Here is a 20224-nt window from a genome sequence, read left to right as displayed (position 1 = left end):
ACATTTGAGGTGCTAAATGGAGGAAAATCTCATTTTCATATAATACTATATGTAGTATAATACATTGTATATATTATTGATGGTCAGTGTGAAGATTTACTCTGAAAATGACAATGTAAAGACTTAATAAATTTGAAATAGGTTTCAGACTAAGTGTGCAGATCATAAAGGAATGCTCTGTGAAAAGTTCTAATGATTTGTATAATATTAAATAGGGAAGCATTGATATTGAAGCAGATAAAATACTATTTAAATGTGCATTGTTACGTAGTTTCATGTCTGTTCTTCCCTACTGCCTTCCTCCTTTCTATCCTCCCACTCAGTGCATGTTCACCCTAGTGGTAAATCTCCCAACAGCATTCTCCCTGAGTCTTACATAAGACCCTTCTCCATACTAGTGATAGGGTCACTGTGACTCTCCCTCCTGTCACTTTGAAATGGTTGAGTCTGTACTGCCAAGCTCAGGAAAAGCTGTATTACTGTCAGTAATGCCCAGCTAGCTTGGTAGAAGTTGTAATTTAAATGCTATTACTACACAGGGTGTGCCATCAGTTCTCGCTGTGGAAAGTTTTTGAATAAAGCGATCAGCAAATGTGTCATCTTGCAGAAAGAGCTTAAAACTGGTAAACAAAATGACAGGTGTTTGACCATTACCGAGGGCCTGTTTTAATTATTAGGCAGCATAATTATGTTTTCTTCTGACGTTAAATTATGCATATAAATGAAAGTCATGCGAAATATGTGTGCGTGTGTGTATGTATGTGTGTGTATGTATTATATTTCTATCCAATGTCTGCAGTCAAATCCAACCCCTTAGTGAAAAATTCATGGCTAGTAATGAACCGTCTGTTATTACAGAGATAATAATGTTTCTTTGTTTCTTCTGAGACACCAAATTAAAATGAAAGTCATCAGTCTTATCTGAACTGTCATTGAAACTTTAAAATCCATCTTTGTCTTCATTACTAGCAAGACCATGAAGTTTTAAAACTATCCATCTTGTATCTGTAGTTACAGTTACATTTTTAGTTCTGTTGACAAAACTCATCCTTCAACAGAAATGAGTGCAATAGAGAGTTAGGCAGATATCACTCTTGCTTATGTTCAGGAAAGGACCAACTGCGTGAATCACTCCCTAGAAGAGTTCAAGGATAGATGTGTAGGGATGGCTCACATGCTTGCCTTTACACAGAGCACCATGAGGCCTCAAATACAGATTCACACCTTCAATGCCATCAGATACAAATACAAGCAATGTTACCTTTATGCAGCTCACATTTTAAATTTATATCCTGTTACATTTTAGTAGCTGTATTTTTCATTTAATTTATTTTCTAAATTTTAATTTTGTGTGGAGAAGGCAGGTAAAATTTGGTTTCCTTGCACCTTGATTAAAACATTTCTGGAATAATTTCCTCATCTCATACTTACATTGGACTTGTGATGTGTTTATTTCTGGCCCCGGTCTTTATCTCATTGTAAATACATCTTGTCCCAAGCTTCATTCCTTCCAAAGTCAGTCAGTCCTGTTGTTTAAAGAACATACAATACTAAAAACTTCAACATTCTTCATTGTGCTGAGATTCATCCTGAAAACTGAGAAACAATTCCTTTAGGATTCTTTAAGATGCCATTGTATCTTCAGAATTCTCTCACATGTGTACTTAATGTGTTCTCTTTAAGACAGGGACATAAGGCCATCACCTTCTTGGGACTTTAGAGAGTTTTATGATGGTGATTTTCCCTGAAAGTTTTTTGTCTCAGTCAATCTTTTTGACTGTGTATTTTAAGGTTAAAAGGTGCCATATCTGTTGGGAGGTTGTGGGGTAGGCACTGAGTTTTCCATTTCTCCACAGTTGAAGAAAATCACTGTATAGTCTCTGAGTCAGGCGACACTCTTCCTTGGGTTGTGGCTGTCTGACTGTCAGAAATTGAAGGCATCCAAGCTATGGCTGCTCATGGCTAGATTTGGAAGTTGAGCTGTTTCTCTGCTTCAACTGACTCACTGTTTTACAGCTGTGCTGTCCATTTCTGCTTGGATCTGGAGCTGAAGGCAGTTTGCGTCTTTGTACTGCTTACTGCCTGCCATGGCCAGGAGGGACTTCTCTCAGGAAGCTTAGGAGTTCATGTGGTGTACAGTGCATATAGCCTGTCATCTGCCTTTATTAATCTTTCCTTTAGCAAATTATTCACTATTTAGAAAATGAGCCCTGTTTTTTTTAGTTTATTATTATTAGAGTAGTTTAAAAATATAATGAAAGTACTATTCTTTTTCTTATTGCATTTTTCTACACTTTCTCATCAAAGTAAATTTTTTGATTAGTCTTCTGTAACATTACACTGGCCTGCTGTGGACCTAGCTGCTAGGCTATCCATAAATGTAATCAGGTAGCTGAAATGAGCCTCAGAACCAAGCACAGTGCTTTGGGAAGGAAATGGAGAGATGAATGTCAACAGGGGAGCAGCTGCCAAGAGATCTAGTGTTTAAGCTGAACATTCAAGGATAAATTGGATTTTGATAGATGAGGAAGAAGAGGATAGCATTCCAAACTTTGGAAATAGTGGTAAAAGTCATCAAACTTTTATAATAAAAAGTGAAAATTTCAATTTCAAAAGCCAACTGCTAGGGCTGGAGATATGGCTTAGGGGTTAAGCTGCAAAGCCAAAGGACCCTGGTTTGATTTTCTAGGACCCAAGTAAGCCAGATGTACAAGGGGGCGCATGTGTCTGGATTTTCACACACCCATTCATATTCTCTCTCGCTCGCTCGCTCTGTGTCTCTTTCTCTCAAATAAATAAATAAATAAAATTTTATAATTAGAAAAAAAAACTTCAAAAGTTGACTGCTAAAGAAATTGAACTATATATAATATTGAACTGTGGAGTATCAGGAGCATGTCAAAACATGATTTATGTATGGGTACCCATCTTCCTTTTAAGTAATCATTGTTAAGGAATATAGTAATTTTGTGGATTACCTTCTTGATTTATATACATACATACATACATACATACATACATACATACATACATACATATATATGGTCAAATTAAAACATTTTCTACTTAATTTTGCTTTTGTATATTTTATGTGTGATAAAACTGACTGTTTTTGGTTGCATTGGGTTATAAAGCAGCCATGTACTTTATGTGCTTGGGCTATTGTCATTGTTTCTTAGGTTTTGAAAGACTGTGGGGTGATTGTATAGGAGGACATTTTAAGTGGTGTCAGTGGAGGCCATGCTAATAGTTCACGGACTAAAAGGGTTTAGTAACAATTGCCATGACGTCCTTCTGCCTTACAGCTTGTTTTTGTGCAACTTTCCCTCCCACAACACTGACCCTGCATCATTAAGAAGATCCCTGTCAGTGTCTTCGCTTTTTTTTTTTTTTCTGTTTTATCTTTTTCTCACTCAATTATTTCTCAAGGCTCCTTTTATAGGAGTGGTCTTATCTTTTGTGTTACATATGGTAAAACTGCTTTTGTTATATAATGCATGCAGATTATTTAAAGTACCTGTTGTTAATTTTCTTATTTTTTTCATTGTTGTTTAGCTTATGTTTATTTTGACCAATTTCTTTGGAAAGTTTTTACCATTCAAATCTGAATATAGACTTCTGTTTCCTTAAAATTTATTCATAGTTTTTTGGGCTGGAGAGATGGCTTAGCGGTTAAGTGCTTGCCTGTGAAGCCTAAGGACCCCGGTTTGAGGCTCGGTTCCCCAGGTCCCACGTTAGCCAGATGCACAAGGGGGCGCACGCGTCTGGAGTTCGTTTGCAGAGGCTGGAGGCCCTGGCGCGCCCATTCTCTCTCTCTCCCTCTATCTGTCTTTCTCTCTGTGTCTGTCGCTCTCAAATAAATAAATAAATTAAAAAAATTTATTCATAGTTTTTTAAAAAAATATTGCTTATATTGCCTGTGATTTTTGTTTTGGGTCATATGAAATGAACTCATGTTTTGTTGGCCACGAACTTGTTTCTTAATTATTTATCAAATGATGCGATTTTAGGTGACTTATTTATATTGATTTAATCAAGAAGAGTGAAATTTTTCCTGGGTGGAAAGGGAACGAAGACGCACCAGTTCAGTAGATTCCTTGTTTTTAACAGTACTCCTTCCATGCCCAGTGCTGGGAAACTCCAGCTCATCTCTTGGCTGGCTGTGCGCCCTGTGGACACTGCATGTGCCATCCAAATAGAGGAGAGACTTATTGAGATGGGGAGTGGATGTGATGGAGAAGGGAATTTCAAAGGGGGGAAGGGGGGAGGGAGGTATTACCATAGGATATTTTTTATAATCATGGAAAATGTTTAATAAAATTGAGAAAAAAAGAAATGTGTATGACTTTAAAAGGAGATGAAGCAGATTTTGTGGAAGAATTTCTAGTGGCCATATGATTTATGTCTGCATGCTTCTTTGATCAAAGACTTTGCTTAAATCAACTACCATGTTTCCCTTACAGTCAAACTCCAGAGCAGTTTATACTTAATCATACTGAGGAAATTAGGTGAATTGCTCAAGATTGCAGAATGGAGAGATTTAAGTATCATTTGTTATCTTTTTCAGATTTATATCAGGGAATACAAAGCATTGAAATGGTAAACTAGTTAAGTACTTCAGTAGTGAATTAAATATGAAATATTATTAAGCCATTAAGGTCAGTATTTTCTCAAATATATATACACATATATACATACATATGTATATACATAGATATATGGGTAAAGTAAGAATACTCATGCTAGTTATTTTTACTCTTCACCCTCCCTGGTGATAACTGCTATCAAGAACATAGACCATTAAGTTGCCTTTTGCTTTATGTTTCCACTTAGGAAAAAGTGAAAAATAAAGCACAGGACAAAGTACTTCTTAAATTTTTGAAATGATTTCTGAGTGTTTTGCAATGGTAGATTTCTTGCTTGGAGTAGTTGAAACTTGATTAGGCAGCTTGCAAAACTGGCAATTACTTGGTAATCTGTGTCCTGAGTTTTAAGTGTGATATTAAATTTTGGGGGCCCTTGATTACCCTTTGTGTTAATTGATATTACCCTATTTTGTGTCTTTGACATTTTAATTTATTTCATGAATGAGGCAAAATAGCTTAATGGTTGTTTCCTACCCTCCGTCTTTCCAGAAACTCACTTTGTGTCTGTAATGAGTTTTCTCCTTCAGGAAGGTTGATAACACTGTAAATAAAGCAGCTAATTGAGATGCCAGTGAAAATAGATTAAAATTTCATGGTAATCCTTTAAATCTATACTTTGTTTTTACATGTTAACTCTGGTCAGTTAACCACTGTACCTTTTCAGATTCTTTTTTTTTTTTTTTTTGACAGCAACAGACAGAGAAAGAGGCAGAGAGAGAAAGAGAGAGAGAATGGGCGCGCCAGGGCTTCCAGCCACTGCTAATGAACTCCAGACGTGTGCACCCCCTTGTGCATCTGGCTAACGTGGGTGCTGGGGATTCAAACCTCAAACCAAGATCCTTAGGCTTCACAGGCAAATGCTTAACTGCTAAGCCATCTCTCCAGCCCCCTTTTCATTTTTTTAAATATTTTATTTATTTATTTAGTTGACAGAGAAAGAGAGAGAGGAAGACAGAGAGAGAGAGAATGGGCACGCCAGGGCCTCTAGCCACTGCAAACGAACTCCATATGCGTGCACCCCCTTGTGCTTCTGTCCATCCCTCTTTTCAGATTCTTAAATCATATGTAGGTTTATAAGAAAATGGTGTCATGAAGAGGAGTGGCACTGTTGGCTGTTTCTGCTGCAGTAACCTGTCAGTACTTATACATCCCTTAACCACACCAGGAACATGAAATCACTCCTTTAGTTCCCACAACAATTCTGTCAGGTGACTATCAGGTGACTACCATTTCATTGTTGAAGGAACCTAAAGCAGAGAGACTGATTTTCAGTATTTGCCACAGACTTCCAAAAGTGAGTTTCATAAGTGCCATGAACTGATTTTTCTAACAATGATCGATGAACTGTGTTGTAAGTGCTGTGAACTAATAATGCTAAATCTACTAGCCTACCTGTCTGCATGCTTTCGGTCTACATTCCTCAGCAGTCTTCTTTCTGCAGCCACTGCTCTGAGAAGATATTTGCTATGTTCTTAATACTTTTTCTTGTGCATATTACATATACGTATATAGAATATATTTCACTAGCACATCAGGAATCCTCGTACAACTAGGGTGTTAAACTTAGGAAGTCCCTTGGGTACCCTCTATCTGCAAAGCCTTGTGATTGATACTGTGACATTTTGCACTCACAATTAGGAATTATTGCACTTGCTCATTTCTATGCCTACATGTACATAAATATTCATGTAATATATTAGTTCTTCAGTATTCTCTCTACATGTTTCATGTTACACTTGTGAAACATTAAGTAGCATTTCAAATGAAGCTCTAAAGCCTCCCATCATGGTTTTAAGTGCAGTGTTTGACTTTCTGAGGGGTTATTATGTTTTTCAACACATCCTGTGAAGACATGAGTTAGACATGCTGTTTGCATCCTCTCTCTGCACTTTACGCTGTGAGAACTTGAGCACCTCTTGATACCCATTTAAGAAAGCCTGTACCCTTGTTTCAAAGCGTAATACTTTTTGTTGCATACAGCTATGTATTCAAGGGAGTGTGTGCATGTGTGTGTGTGTGTGTACATGTTATGTATGTTAACCATTAAATAATAAGATTTGTCCCAGTGGAACCACTGGCCCTACAGTATTACATTTAACACAAGTGTTCTGTTTTCATTTTGAATTGCTTCTGTGAATTAATAAAGTGCTTTATTCAGCTTCACTGCCTTGGGATATTGATAGCTGCATATATATTTTTATTTTAGTAGTTTGTATTTGATAACTGCAAAATGCAATTAGTCCTTTAAATATCTTTACCAATATTTAATTTCCCTTGATCTTTAGACTTACTTTCAGACTCTGGTTAAACTAGAATTAGTTTTAGAAATTTAATTTGAGGTCTGTTCTGTTGCTTGACATTTTGAATTTCAGGGTTGGATCTGAAATTATAAAGGCTTCCTTTTTATCAGTTTTGTAAAATGTGAATGCTTGTTATAATGTCCACTAAGAACTATACTGTTCGTCCATCTGTGCTGAGCTTAAATGTCAGGTCCCAATCATTGTGAAAATGCCATGTGCATTGTCAATTCTGTCTTTATCATGATGAATCATTACCTGCATAGCAACTGTAATCTTGAATGCAAATACTGACATAAAACAAGACATAAGTGAAGATCTATCAGTTTTTGAAAGTATACATCAGTTTGAACAAAGTGTAAACTTCCTAGCAGAATGGACCATGCTTGGCTCATTTAATATTCTTATTAAATGAAGAATATTCGATTCATTTATATACTATTTTTAATTTGCCTGGAAAATAGTGAAGCAAAGCTAGGGCATTATTGGAGCTAAAATGTAAAATAATAACCTAGCAGAGATTTTAGCTTTGGGTGTTAGTGGAGAGAATGCCTTGGGAAATTTACATTTCTGATGGATTTATAACAATGCAGGAGAGTTACCTCCCTTAAATATTCCAGGGGATTCTATTACATAGGACCCATTGCACCCCTGCCATGTGTACTAAATTAACTTGGTCTCATATGCTTATATTCCCCTCCTCCACTTTCCTTTCTTTGCAATAAAGATATTTTCATTTGTTGATTCAAGGAAGCTGTTGCTTTATGGGAAAAGCCCAGTTGTTCCTCTTCCCTCTTTTCCCTCCTTTTTTGTATTGGTTACTTTTCTTATTACTACAACCAAATATCTGACAAGAATGAACTTGAAGAAAGGGTTTGTTTTTTTTGCATATAGTTCAAGATTTTAGTTGATTGTGGTGGGGATGAGACATGGCAGCAAAAGAGAAGTCACATTTAGGCCACAGTGAGGAAGCAGAGAGACTTATGCCTACACTCAGCCTCCTCCTTTTCATTCAGTCTAGGAGCCCGGCCATTAGAATGGTGGTACACACATTGAGTGTGGCTCTTTCCACCTCAGTCAACGCCTCATAGGCATGCCTGGAGGCTACATTCCTGGGTTTCCTACATCCTGTCAAGTTCACAGTCAGTATTAACCATCACACTTTATTTTCTTTCTGTGTGTAAGAACAAAATCTTGTTTTATAAAAGCATTTGAGTTCATGATGGGTATGGTGGTTTGTTTCAGCTGTCCCTCATAAATTTACATGTTCTGAGTGCTAGGTCCCCAGCTGATAGCAATTTGGGAATTAAAGTCTCCTGGAGGCAGTGTATGTTTGGAAGCGGGCTTATTATGGGTGTTTAAGCCAACTTCTTATTTCCAGTGTTTGGCACACACACCTGTTGCTGTTGTCCACCTGATGATGGCCAGGAAGTGATGTCCACTCCCTGCTCATGCCATTGTTTCTCCCCTGCCATCATGGAGCTTCCCCTCAAGTCTGCAAGCCAAAATAAATTATTTTTCCCACAAGCTGTTCTTGGTCAGGTGATTTCTGTCAGCAGTGCAAACCTGACAGCAGTAGTGGTTCTCTGGTTTACACTATTGAAAATTGCAGATATACTTACAAATGAGAAAATGGAAGCTAAGTGGATGTTAGAAATAGGAACTTGCATTGTGGTAGAGCAGATGTGCAATGTACTTATGTGCTCCACGTAGGGACAGCCCAGGTTGGCAGCATTGGTCATATTGGCAAATCCTTATGCAGTTGGTCACAGGGTGGGTGGCTTTGAGTCAAAGTCCTACTGTGTATAGCTGTCGTTGGCTTTGAATGCTTTATGTGGTCCAACTTGACCTCATACTTTTGATTTTCTTGATTCCTGGGATGGTAGGACCACACCTGACCCCCTTTGCCATTTTCTCCTATTTCTCTAAGTTCCAAGAGATATCCTCAGCTTTATGCTTTTTTCTCTCATTTTGTCAGCATCATAAAAGAGAAATGAATTTTAAGTATTCAAGCATAAAATATTACTCCATAATTTCATTTTTTAATATTGAAACTTCTGGATTTGTTTTTCTCCTTGCATTTCTACCATCAAAATGTTTTTTTTTCTTTTATTGAGGGTTTTTATGTAGAAACATTTGATCATATTCCTCTCACCCCATTAACTTATTTTGTCTCTCTTCCCTGAATCCTATTACCCTTCTCTCCAGCTAGTCCCTCTGCCACTTTGATGTCTTTTATTTTTAATGTCTTTTTTCACCTTAACCCATCCATGTTGAAATCTTGATGGGCTCAGTCTTCTGCAGGTCTTGTGGGGATGACAACAGACTATAGCTGCTGTGAGGTCATAAATGCAACAGTCTCAAAAGCCTAAGGCTAAGAAGGTCATACACTCTTAGGAGGCAGGATATTGCTATTCTCGCTTGGCTAAATGGATATGATACACTCATCAGATTGGTTCCCAAAATTAAATTACACTCATACCCATAGGCTAGTACTGCTGTCAGTGTTGGCCAGAGAAGCTTCTTTGTGCAAAAGGCAGTGGGTACTAGGGAGACTCAAAACTCATCAAAAGCTGAGGAGAAAGTGGCTGTTAAGTACTGAGGTCTGTTGTACTATGCAAGGCTCAGGGAACAGAATGGATGCAAGAGCCAGAGGATGGGAAGGAATCCTTTGGGAAATCAAACTGCGCCTTAAATTTTTTGACAGTCTAAACTTCTTTGGGTGAGAGGACCAGTGCTTTTCCTCTGCAACTGTAGATTTTAGATTTGTAAACAACAAAGGTTTAGTGATTTCTTTTTTCATATCTCCATCCTTAATTCCTTCTGCTCGTTCTTGCCACATACTTTTCTTCAGCATATCCATGTAAAAACCAAGTTCTGTAAATTTTGGTGTACAAGTACCTGCTGACTGACTGGTAACGTCCTTTGTGCAGATGGACGGGATCACCGGCATGTGATGGGCTTCTTCCTGTTAGACGACATTTTGGTTAGGAAACTCTGGTTCCTTTCTGAGTATAAAATAGAAACATTTTGTGTTTTCTGTTCTGACCTTAAAAGTGTAGTATTTTTGCGTATCAGTCTTAACCTTATAAAATTTCTGTGGGATATTATTTGAAGACATAGTTTAAGATTTCACTTATGTAGCCGATTCCATCATTCATGATATTGGATCTACGTATATTAATGTTATATCAAATATAACATTATATATATAATGTCTTGCTGCTTGTTTTGAAGATTCCTGGTAAGGTGTTGATTTCAGTTTTGAGAATTTTCATATTTTCCGAGCATTTCCCCTTTTTGTAGAATCAGATTCTATTTTCTCCTATCACCATTCCTCTGCTTTTCCCTTTTATTCCTCTCTCTCTTCTGTTCCTATTCTTCCCTTTTTCTTCCTCTCCTCTCCCTTCCTCCCTCTCTTCCTCTCTCCCTCTATATTTGCTCTATGGTGATAATTGTTTGCTATCTTTTTATAGTTATAATATTGGTTGATAGTGGGGATGTAGCTTAGTCATGGGTTTCTTGTCCAGCCTGCACAGGATGCACAAGGCACTGGTCCTGGGTTTCAGCACCAGCATTTCCAGGTTTTTTTTTTTTAATTTAAGCAAACAAACAACAAACATAGAATGTAGCCATGATAGGTTTGATGTTCTCTCAGTTGTAGAAATAGATCTCTTCATTTTATGTTTCCTACCCTTCTTTTCCTTTGGAATGGGAAATCTAAGAGACTGTCAGCACTTGTGTGGGCATACTGTTTAACAGTGTCAGTCTTGGGCTGGAGAGATCACTTAGCCGTTAAGGCACTTGGCTGTGAAGCCTAAAGATCTAGGTTCGATTCTCCAGTACCCATGTAAGGCAGATACACAAGATGGTGCATGTATCTAAGTTTGTTTGTAGTGGCTAGAGGCCCTGGCATGCCCATTGTCTGTCTGTCTGTCTCTCTCTTCCTTTCTCTCACAAATAATAAATATATAAATATTTTTTAAAAGTGTCAGTCAAAGGTGGCTGTGAAGGGATCTGCCTGCCAGGTTTTAGTGTACTATTGGAATGATAAGTGATTTACATGCTGCCACCCACATGATAAGTCTTGACTTTCCCCAGTTAGTCAATAGCTATTAGAAAAGAGACCATGATATTAAGTAGAAAGACACTGTGCTTGGCTGCCAGGGATGGTTTTTCAAAGAAGTAGATGCTCAGGATGACAGTCATTGAAGAGCACTTTCTGTGTGTTTCTCTTAATTAATTCTCTAATTCCAGCCATGGTTTCCCACCCACAATCCCACCACTTCCATTTATAGCAACTTTATACTACTATTTAGAAATCAGCTTCCTATTATTTTGTTCCTTAAGTTTTTTTTCTATTTTCTTGAAGTATGTGTGTGCTTCTCTACCCTTCCTCCAGCACCCTTGGGTTCTTCTCCATCTCTGCACCATCATTACTAAGGAGCTTGCACCTTTCCCCCTTCCTCCTTCACTCTTGGGTTCTTTCCTATCAGAGTTCTCTGAACCATCATTACCACAGTCCTGAGGAAGATAGGAAGTCAGTGAATGTTCTTGGTGTGCAGTCTTCTGAAACACGCATACTAAAAATGAAGAGTTTATTATATTTTAATTATTAATAATGTTAAATTACTTTTTCACTGTAAATACAAATTTCATCATTTTTTTCAGTTTAAAATGCTCTATGCTTCTAATGTATAATCTTTTGTAGATATCAACCAAGATTTGCAATATTCAGGTTGCCCATTGCATTACTGTGTAATTTTCTATGAATTTTCAATTTGTATTATATGTTTACTAAAAATCTTGGGTTAATAAAATTATGTGTTAGCACCAGTGCTCTTGTTTTTGCTTATTTTCTCTGTGTTTGGTATTGAACTCAAAACCTTGCTCATACCAGACAAGCATTCTATCGCTAAGCTATTCTCAGCACTAACTTGTAAGTTAATTGTTTATAAATTACTTGTTGTTTACTTGAATATACTCATCTGCTTCATTAGTTGTAAACTTTGAAGTAATAAAAAAATTATTGGGCTGGAGAGATGGCTTAGCGGATAAGCGCTTGCCTGTGAAGCCTCAGGAACCCGGTTCAAGGCTCGATTCCCCAGGACCCACATTAGCCAGATGCACAAGGAGGTGCATGCATCTGGAGTTTGTTTGCAGTGGCTGGAGGCCCTGGCACGCCCATTTTCTCTTTCTTTCTCCCTCCCTCCCTCTCTCTCTCTCTGCCTCTTTGTCGCTCTCAAATAAATAAATAAAAATAACAAAAAAAATTTTTAAAAATTATTGTCTCTTTAGAAAAATTCAGTAGATTATTTTTGTTTTACTAAATTTCTAAAGCTAATTTGTATGAAGCATTTTTCCAGATTAATTTGTCAGGGTATATTGAGAGCCAAGAAAATGTCTGTTTTCATCTTTTTCTTAGAAGACTTAATTATAAGGAAGAATAAAACTTGTTTGGTGTTTTTATGCAAGCATCTTTGTTTTATGAAATATTTTGAAATACTAAACAACAGGGTGCATATTTTTGTGTTTTTCAGATTATTGCTCTGTTGTAACCATTGTGGACCAGACCAATGTAAAGTTAACTTGCCTCCTCTTTAGTGGAAACTATGAATCCCTCCCCATCATTTATAAGATTGGAGACATTGTTCGGTTTCACAGGTTGAAGGTATAATTCATGCTTTCTAAAACTATAATTGCTTAATGAGAATTTCATATTGTTTACTAATGCTAGTCAGTACTAATTATATGGCTGCCTTGTTTGATTATGACATCAAGTGTTTCAGGAGGTGAGAAATGCAAGTAGTGTCAGACCTCTAGTAATCAGGGGTAGGACTCTTCATTTGAACAAAACACCTGTCCTTCCCTACAATGGTATTCGAAGCTCTGATTCAGGCTAGCTCTATTTTATATTCTCACTTCCAAATATTGGTGACATAACGGATTTATGCATGGAATTTAATAAAGGAAAGAAGTAAATGATTTATTTATTATTTTTTTTTTTTGAGACAGGAGTCTTGCTATTTTGCCCAAGCTAACACGACCTCTGGAAGTGAAGTTGTGTAGTCCTGGTAAGCCAAAGGCAGTGAGATCAATATTTGCTGAAGCTAAAAGAATAGGAGTCTTTAAAAGAGCACCAGAGAAAGAAAGTTCTACAGAAAATATTTTTCCAAAGTTTTCCAGGGCCAGGGAAGCAGTTGTTATCCATGAGTACTATAATTGTGACAAAATACTTCACAGAGGCCATTTAAGGGAGGAAGGATTATTTTTTGGCTGATGGTTTTGGAGATTGCATTCCTTTGCAGTAGGGATGTTAGTGGCTCACCCCATGTTGGCAGGGGTATGTAGCAGATCTCCTCACATGGCTGCAAGACCAAAAAGCAGAGCATACTAGATCAGAACCAGAAGTAGTTGGTATAACTTTTAAAAAGCCCACCCCATATAACGTAATAATTCTTCCATCTAGGCCTCATGACCCAAAAGTTTCAAAACATAGCTGGAGAGCAAGTATTCAAACACATGATCCTATGGGACCTGTTACATTGAAACCATGACAATACCTTAGTCATTCAAATGGGATGTTTCAGAGTTTGTCTCAGGAAGGACACCCTCCTAGAATATGGCTCTTTATATATTCAATCAAAACCTACAGGTTCTAGAAAGAAGAGAGTTTGCAGGGTTAGTGCCACTAAAGCAGGACTTAGGACATACTGTAGGCTTCCCACTAGTTGACTTAAACAACATAAAGTTAGGCTTTTATCAATTCAGGGTCATCAGCCAGCAGTTGACCAAAAAGAATAAAACTCCATCTAAACAAGGGACCTAATTCAGAACTTCTGTAGTGTTATATCTACAGTGTCTAGAGGGAATAAGGAATGCTGTATCTGAATATAGGAACATAGAATTAGAAAAAGAAATTAAAGACAAACACATGGACTGTCAAGATAATTCCACAGTGTTCCATGTATTGGATTTATGAAACAAAATTTACATCTATATTACAATTTTTTTCAAAACTTGAAGCCAAGGGCTGGAGGGATGGCTTAGCGGTTAAGGCATTTGCCCGCAAAGCCAAAGGACCCAAATTCGATTCCCCAGGACCCATGTTAGTCAGATGCACAAGGGGGCAAACACATCTGGAGTTTGTTTGCAGTGGCTGGAGGCCCTGACACAACCATTCTCTCTCTCTCTCCCTCTTTCTCTGCCAAATAAAGAATAAATAAAAATAAAATATTAAGAGAAAAATTGAAGCCAAGTATATTAAGCAAATTAAAATAAAATGTTAAGTAATAAAATCAACTACAGAGAAGCATAAGTTATAAAAGTGATATAAAGAGCAACAAATGAAATGAAAAATTTACTTGGCAGTATAAAGAAGGTGGGGTATATTAAATTAACTTAAAACTAGATCTAAAGAAATTACTCAGCCTGCAAAACAAGCATTAAATAAAAGTGAGTAGATCCCAAGATACCTGTGGATCAATATCTAGTAACATGTAATTTAAAATGTAGGAGGAAAATAATATATGGAGTAACTTTTGAAAAGCCTTGTAAGCAAAGCTTGATGAAATTATTGAAAACAGATAAGATCGACTCACTCCATGATGGTATACTGGTGCCAGTGATTGTTGACAAAAATATTTCTAAAAATTTACTGAGTTAAGATATTCTTCAGACATAAAGGTAAAATAAATAACTTTTTATAAAAGGAAATGAGAGCCATTATGGCTTAGCGGTTAAGGCCCTTGCCTGGGAAGCCTAAGGACCCAAGTTTGATTCCCCAGGACCCACATAAGCCAGATGCACAAGGTGGCACAGGCATCTGGAATTAGTTTGCAGTGGCTGGAGGCCCTGTCACACCCATTTGCTCGCCCTATCTATCTATCTATCTATCTATCTATCTATCTATCTATCTATCTATCTATCTATCTGACTATTGTCTGTCATCTGTCTATCATCTATCTATGCCTCTTTCTCCATCTTAAATAAGTAAATAAGTAAAATACTAAAAAATAAAATGGGAATGGTAAAGTGGAAAGTGAGAAGTATCTAGAATATACTGATTCATTCACAACTAAAAGGAAGTAAGGAAAGATACAGAAGAATCCCAAAAGAAGACAAAAAGGATTAATAGAAAAACAAAGTTGTTTCTTAAAAGCAAGGAAAACAAGATGGAAGACTGAAATAGAACTAAAACAATAAACATTAATGTATGTGGACTACACACTCAGACTGGAAACACAAAATAAATAATAATCAAGAACTAAATACATGCTGTCTAGAAAGTGCTCTGGAAATATAAAAATGCAAATGCAACTGTAGCTATTAAAAATATACTATGCAGAGAGAAAATTAACTAACTAAATTCCTCTCAGAGATAAAGAGATTGAGAAAAAGAAGAGGGAGTATTTCATTCGAACAGTTGTCACTTCATGAAGAAAGCATTAGTCATAAATATTTAATAGGTGTACTTCTAACAAGTGATCCCACCCAGAAGTCGTGATGGCATACCTTAGTGTCCTCAGTTACACCACCTTAAGTCTCTGCTGCCTTTGATTACCTCGCACCCAGTGTTCAGTTTTCAATATAACACTCACCATTCATTTATTATCATTTCCCTTTATAAAAGCCATACTTTAAAAAATATTTTTATTTCTTTGAGAGAGAGATACAGAAATAAGCAGGTAGAGAAAGAAAATGGGCACACCAGGACCACCAGCCACTGCAAACGAACTCCAGATGCCTGCGCCCCCTTGTGCATCTGGCTTCTGTGGATCCTTGGGATCAAACCTGGGTCCTTTGACTTTGCAGGCAAGCACCGTAACCTTTAAGCCATTTCTCCAGCCCTATAAACCTTATACTTTTAATAGAAACTAATAACTAATAAAAATATAAAATATATAAATATATAAAAATATAACTTTGGCTAAGGTAACTTTGGTAGACTTAGGAAGATTGCTAGAACTCTTAAGTTTTTTTTTTTTTCTCTCAGTATTTTGAAATTTGTATATTTGTGGGTCTTGAAACAATGCCAGTTGATTTTATTATTTCATAAGTTAAATTAAGTGAAAAATGGTAAGGAATTAATTACTTATATTAGAAATATTTATGATCTACCCCTGAGTTTTGCATCACTAAGCTGTTTTCTTTGTCTTATGTTTTCCTCCATGTTCACAGATCCAAGTATATAAAAATGAGCCTCAGGGTATCAACTGTGCTGGGTTTGCATCTTTGACATTTGAAGGAACATTGGGAGCACCTGTCATACCTCGTACTTCAAGCAAAGGTTTTAACTTCACTCCTGCAGACCACAAGATGGTGGAGGCCTTACGTGTCTGGGCCTCCACACATATTTCACCTTCCTCAGCACTGGTGCAGTTGTGTGATGTTCAGCCGATGCAGTATTTTGACTTGACTTGTCAGCTCTTGGGCAAAGCAGAAGTGGATGGAACATCATTTCTTCTCAAGGTAAAATTTGAACTACTGAAAGTTACAAATCCGTACCACCTAATTGTAAGTAGATTTCAGCATTTCTAGTGGCATTAGTGCATACGCTGTGACCTGTCTTGCCCTGCATTTCATGGATCTCACTGTTCCTACTGCTCCACTCTTGTGTTCCCGTACATGTCCTTCCAAAGAAAAACAGTGTTATCACAGACATATTTCAGACAGAGTGTGATTTGGACTGCATTTCTTTTTGTTAATAATAATAAGCTAAAAACTTTTTTTATATTTTATTTTTGTTTATTGATTAAAGGGAAAGGGAGAGAAAGAGAGAGACTATGGACGTATCAGGACTTATAGGCATTGTAAACGAACTCCAGACACATGTGCCACCTTGTGCATCTAGCTTACATGGAACCTGGAGAATTGAACCTGGGTCCTTAGACTTCACAGGCAAGAGCCATAACCACTAAGCCATCTCTCCAGCCCAAGACTTTTATTTAATTTTTATTATCTTTTTTTTTTTTGAGGTAGGGTTTCACTGTAGCTCAGGCTGACCTGGAATTCACTATGTGATCTCAGGGTGGCCTTAAACCCAGGGTGATCCTCCTACCTACCTCTGTCTCCCTAGTGCTGGGATTAAAGGCATGTACCACCACATCAGGCTAAGACTTCTTTTTGTTTATGGTGCATGTTTTGTAGTGTGTGGTGTCTATGTGCCTATGATATGTGCATGTGTGTGCACGTGTATGTGTAATACATGTACTCTGTTCATACACACGTGAAGGCCAGAAGAGGATGTCAGGTTTCCTCTGTTACTCTTCCACCTTATTTCTTTGAGACCTGTGGTTTACTGTTGCTCAGCTAGACTGGCTGGTTAATGTGCCCAGTGGTCTTCCTGTCTCCTCTCTCCTCAGTGCTAGGGTTATAAGCATGGCATGTGAGGTAAAAACTGAAAATTACTTACCTGGAGATAGTATATTTCTTTTAAACTCAAACGTATCAAGTAGAATATGGTGATATTTTTGATTCAGACTGAAAAAAAGTATGAATGAACTCTAAAGTAATAATCTTACTATAAAACAATCACCACAAATACTCTAAAAAAATAATTTATAGAATGTTTTGTTTTGACTTCTAAGTTAAAAAATTAAGGAAGACTTACAGTTAGATAGGCAAGGAGAAGGAAAGATTATTCTCTAAACTCACTGAAGGCAGGACATTAGAAAGGATGCATCATGGTCACTAATAAAAGGAGTGAACATGATTATCACACCAGAAAGAGAAGGAAATAATTACATTATTTTACCATTTACAGTTCCAAGTCATGTACAACAGATGTTGACACAAACAAATCTTGTAGACTGAAGAGATGTCTCAGTGGTCGAGTGCACTTTCTGACAAACATGAAGGTTTCAGCAAGCCTGAAACCATCACAGTGAGTAACAACCTCCAGAAGCCGCATCCACACTTGGCTTGGTGTGGACACATGTGCCTGGGACTTAGGTCACACAAAGGGAAGCAGAGACAGGAAATTGCCTGAACATTCTCTCTCTCTCTCTCTCTCTCTCTCTCTCTCTCTCACTCACACACACACACACACACACACACACACACACACACACAAATGTGAAGGCATTTTACAAAATAGTATTAGAAATATACCTTCTAGGGCTGTAGAGATGGCTTAGTAGTTAAGCACTTGCCTGTGAAGCCTAAGGACCCTGGTTTGAGGCTTGATTTCCCAGGACACACGTTAGCCAGATGCACAAGGGGTCGCACACATCTGGAGTTCGTTTGAGGTGGCTGGATGCCCTGGTGTACCCATTCTATCTCTCTCCCTCCCCCCCCTCCGCCTGTTGCTCTCAAATAAATAAATAAAAATAAACAAAATTTAGAAATATACCTTCTAAACTTGGTTAATAATATCATCTTAAGCCAAAAAATAATAATAATATGGGTGAAATTGTAGTGTCTTGTATTCAAGAAATAAAGTATACATCTTCTCTACTTGTGTCATGGTTCAGCAAGTCTCAAATTTGGTAAATGGCATTTTAACTTAATGAAAAAGAAAATAACTGATATTTTTAAGATCTAGGAATTCCAAAGATACAGATAAAATATATAATTGATAAAATTATTCAATGAGATAACTAATTCAAAATATATATATATATTTTAAAATATTTTTACATTTATTTATTTATTCAAAATATTTTAAATGTAGCTTTCTTGTATGCCAGGAATAGAAATAACATAAAACAAGACATTCCAAAGAAACAATGGAACTATGAAAGTGCAAAGTTCATTCAAGAAGTATATGAGCTTATATGAGAAAAACTGTAAAACGTTATTAAGGAACTTGAAGTATAACTTCAAATGTCACTTCATTCTTTTGTAACTTTATTTTCAAATGTGTTTTAAATAACATAGAATTTTAATTAGAAGCACATCTTAATAAACTTTAATTCTGAAGTTTATTAGAGGAATAAAGATCATGAACAAGGGAAAGCTTGACAGTGCTAGTTGGGACTTCCATAATAGATAGTACAATGTCTCACAAAAGTACAGCACTTAATATTACAGTAGAAATAGAAAAGGTAGGTACCTCAGAAAAAGTCCTATATCCTACATGTAAAAATTCTAATTATAAAAACAACATTAACATTTCAACATCAGTAAAAGTGAGTTTGGAGCTGGAGAGATGGCTCAGCAGTTAAGGTATTTGCCTGCAAAACCTGAGGACACAGTTCAATTTTCCAGTACCTACATAAAGCCAGATGCACAGTGACACATGCATTTTAGTTCATTGCATGGTTGGAGACCCTGGTATGGCCATCTCCCCCCTCCATCTCTTTCTGTACTTAGAAATAGTAAATAATTTTTTAAAGTTAGTTTGGTAAATAACATTAGTTAACTGCTAGGAAAACAATAATTATAAACCTCCTTAAAGTACAGATGTCTAACAAATTTCAGTTTATTAAAAAAAGCTCCAGAATTAAGAGTGTGTGTATGTGTGTGTGTGTAGTTTGTGTGCATGTAATTTATCTTTAATGCAAAAAGTTAGAGACAGATATTTGTCATGCCTTTTTCTGGCATAACATAGCATGTTTTAAAACCAAAGCACAGCACAGGCTAGTTCATTGCCGAAGGAAATGACAGTACACACTTATCCTGGGCCCATGATCCTAGGCTTAGGCTTAGGCATCTTAGGCTGTGTTACCTCTCAGCTCAACACATTTCCTTTTCTGATACCCACTAGTTTTATGATTAGTATTCTTAAAATCTAATTGAAACATGATAGCCTATATGTGCTTTTTAATGGCTTTTCCTCCATAAGAAAAAAGTATAAAGAGTTGGGAGATCAGCATGCCATTTCTAACATCAGATTGGGAAGTTGGCATAGTCAGCAAAAGTACTCAAAAGTGTTGGTGTGGGGCTGGAGTAGTGGCTCAGCGGTTTAGCGCTTACTTGTGAAGTCTAAGGTCCTCGGTTTGAGGCTTGATTCCCCAGCACCCACGTAAGCCAGATGCAGAAGGGGGTGCATGCATCTGGAGTTCATTTGCAGTAGCTGGAGGCCCTGGTACACCCATTCTCTATCTGTCTGCCTCTTTGTCTCTCTGTCTGTTGCTCTCAAATAAATAAATAAAAATAAACAAACATCTCGCACTGTGCATATGTGTGTGGGCATATGCATACAGTAATTTATTAATATATTACTCTTCATGCAAAAAAAAGAGTTTTGGTGTGCAAGATGGGCAACAGCTGAGTGTTGCAGTTACCTTCTCATTGCTGACACAAAGCACCTGACCAAAAGTAGCTTGTGGGAGGAAA

At 37.0% G+C, this 20224-nt stretch overlaps 1 protein-coding gene across 4 annotated transcripts in view; it reads left to right on the top strand.

The window, feature by feature from the left end:
• Window positions 1-20224, top strand: part of Pot1 (protection of telomeres 1) — a 75594-nt gene that overhangs the window by 26527 nt on the left and 28843 nt on the right. For all 4 annotated transcript variants that reach the window (XM_045160904.1, XM_045160902.1, XM_045160903.1 and 1 more), the window contains exons 5-6: window positions 12484-12614; window positions 16124-16414. In XM_045160904.1, the coding sequence (XP_045016839.1) occupies window positions 12484-12614; window positions 16124-16414 (422 nt within the window). The remainder of the gene's footprint in view (window positions 1-12483; window positions 12615-16123; window positions 16415-20224) is intronic.

This window comes from Jaculus jaculus, chromosome 10, assembly GCF_020740685.1.
Source record: "Jaculus jaculus isolate mJacJac1 chromosome 10, mJacJac1.mat.Y.cur, whole genome shotgun sequence".
NCBI lineage: Eukaryota > Metazoa > Chordata > Mammalia > Rodentia > Dipodidae > Jaculus > Jaculus jaculus.
Note: the sequence above shows the minus strand (reverse complement) of the source record. Positions and strands in the feature narration are given on the sequence as shown.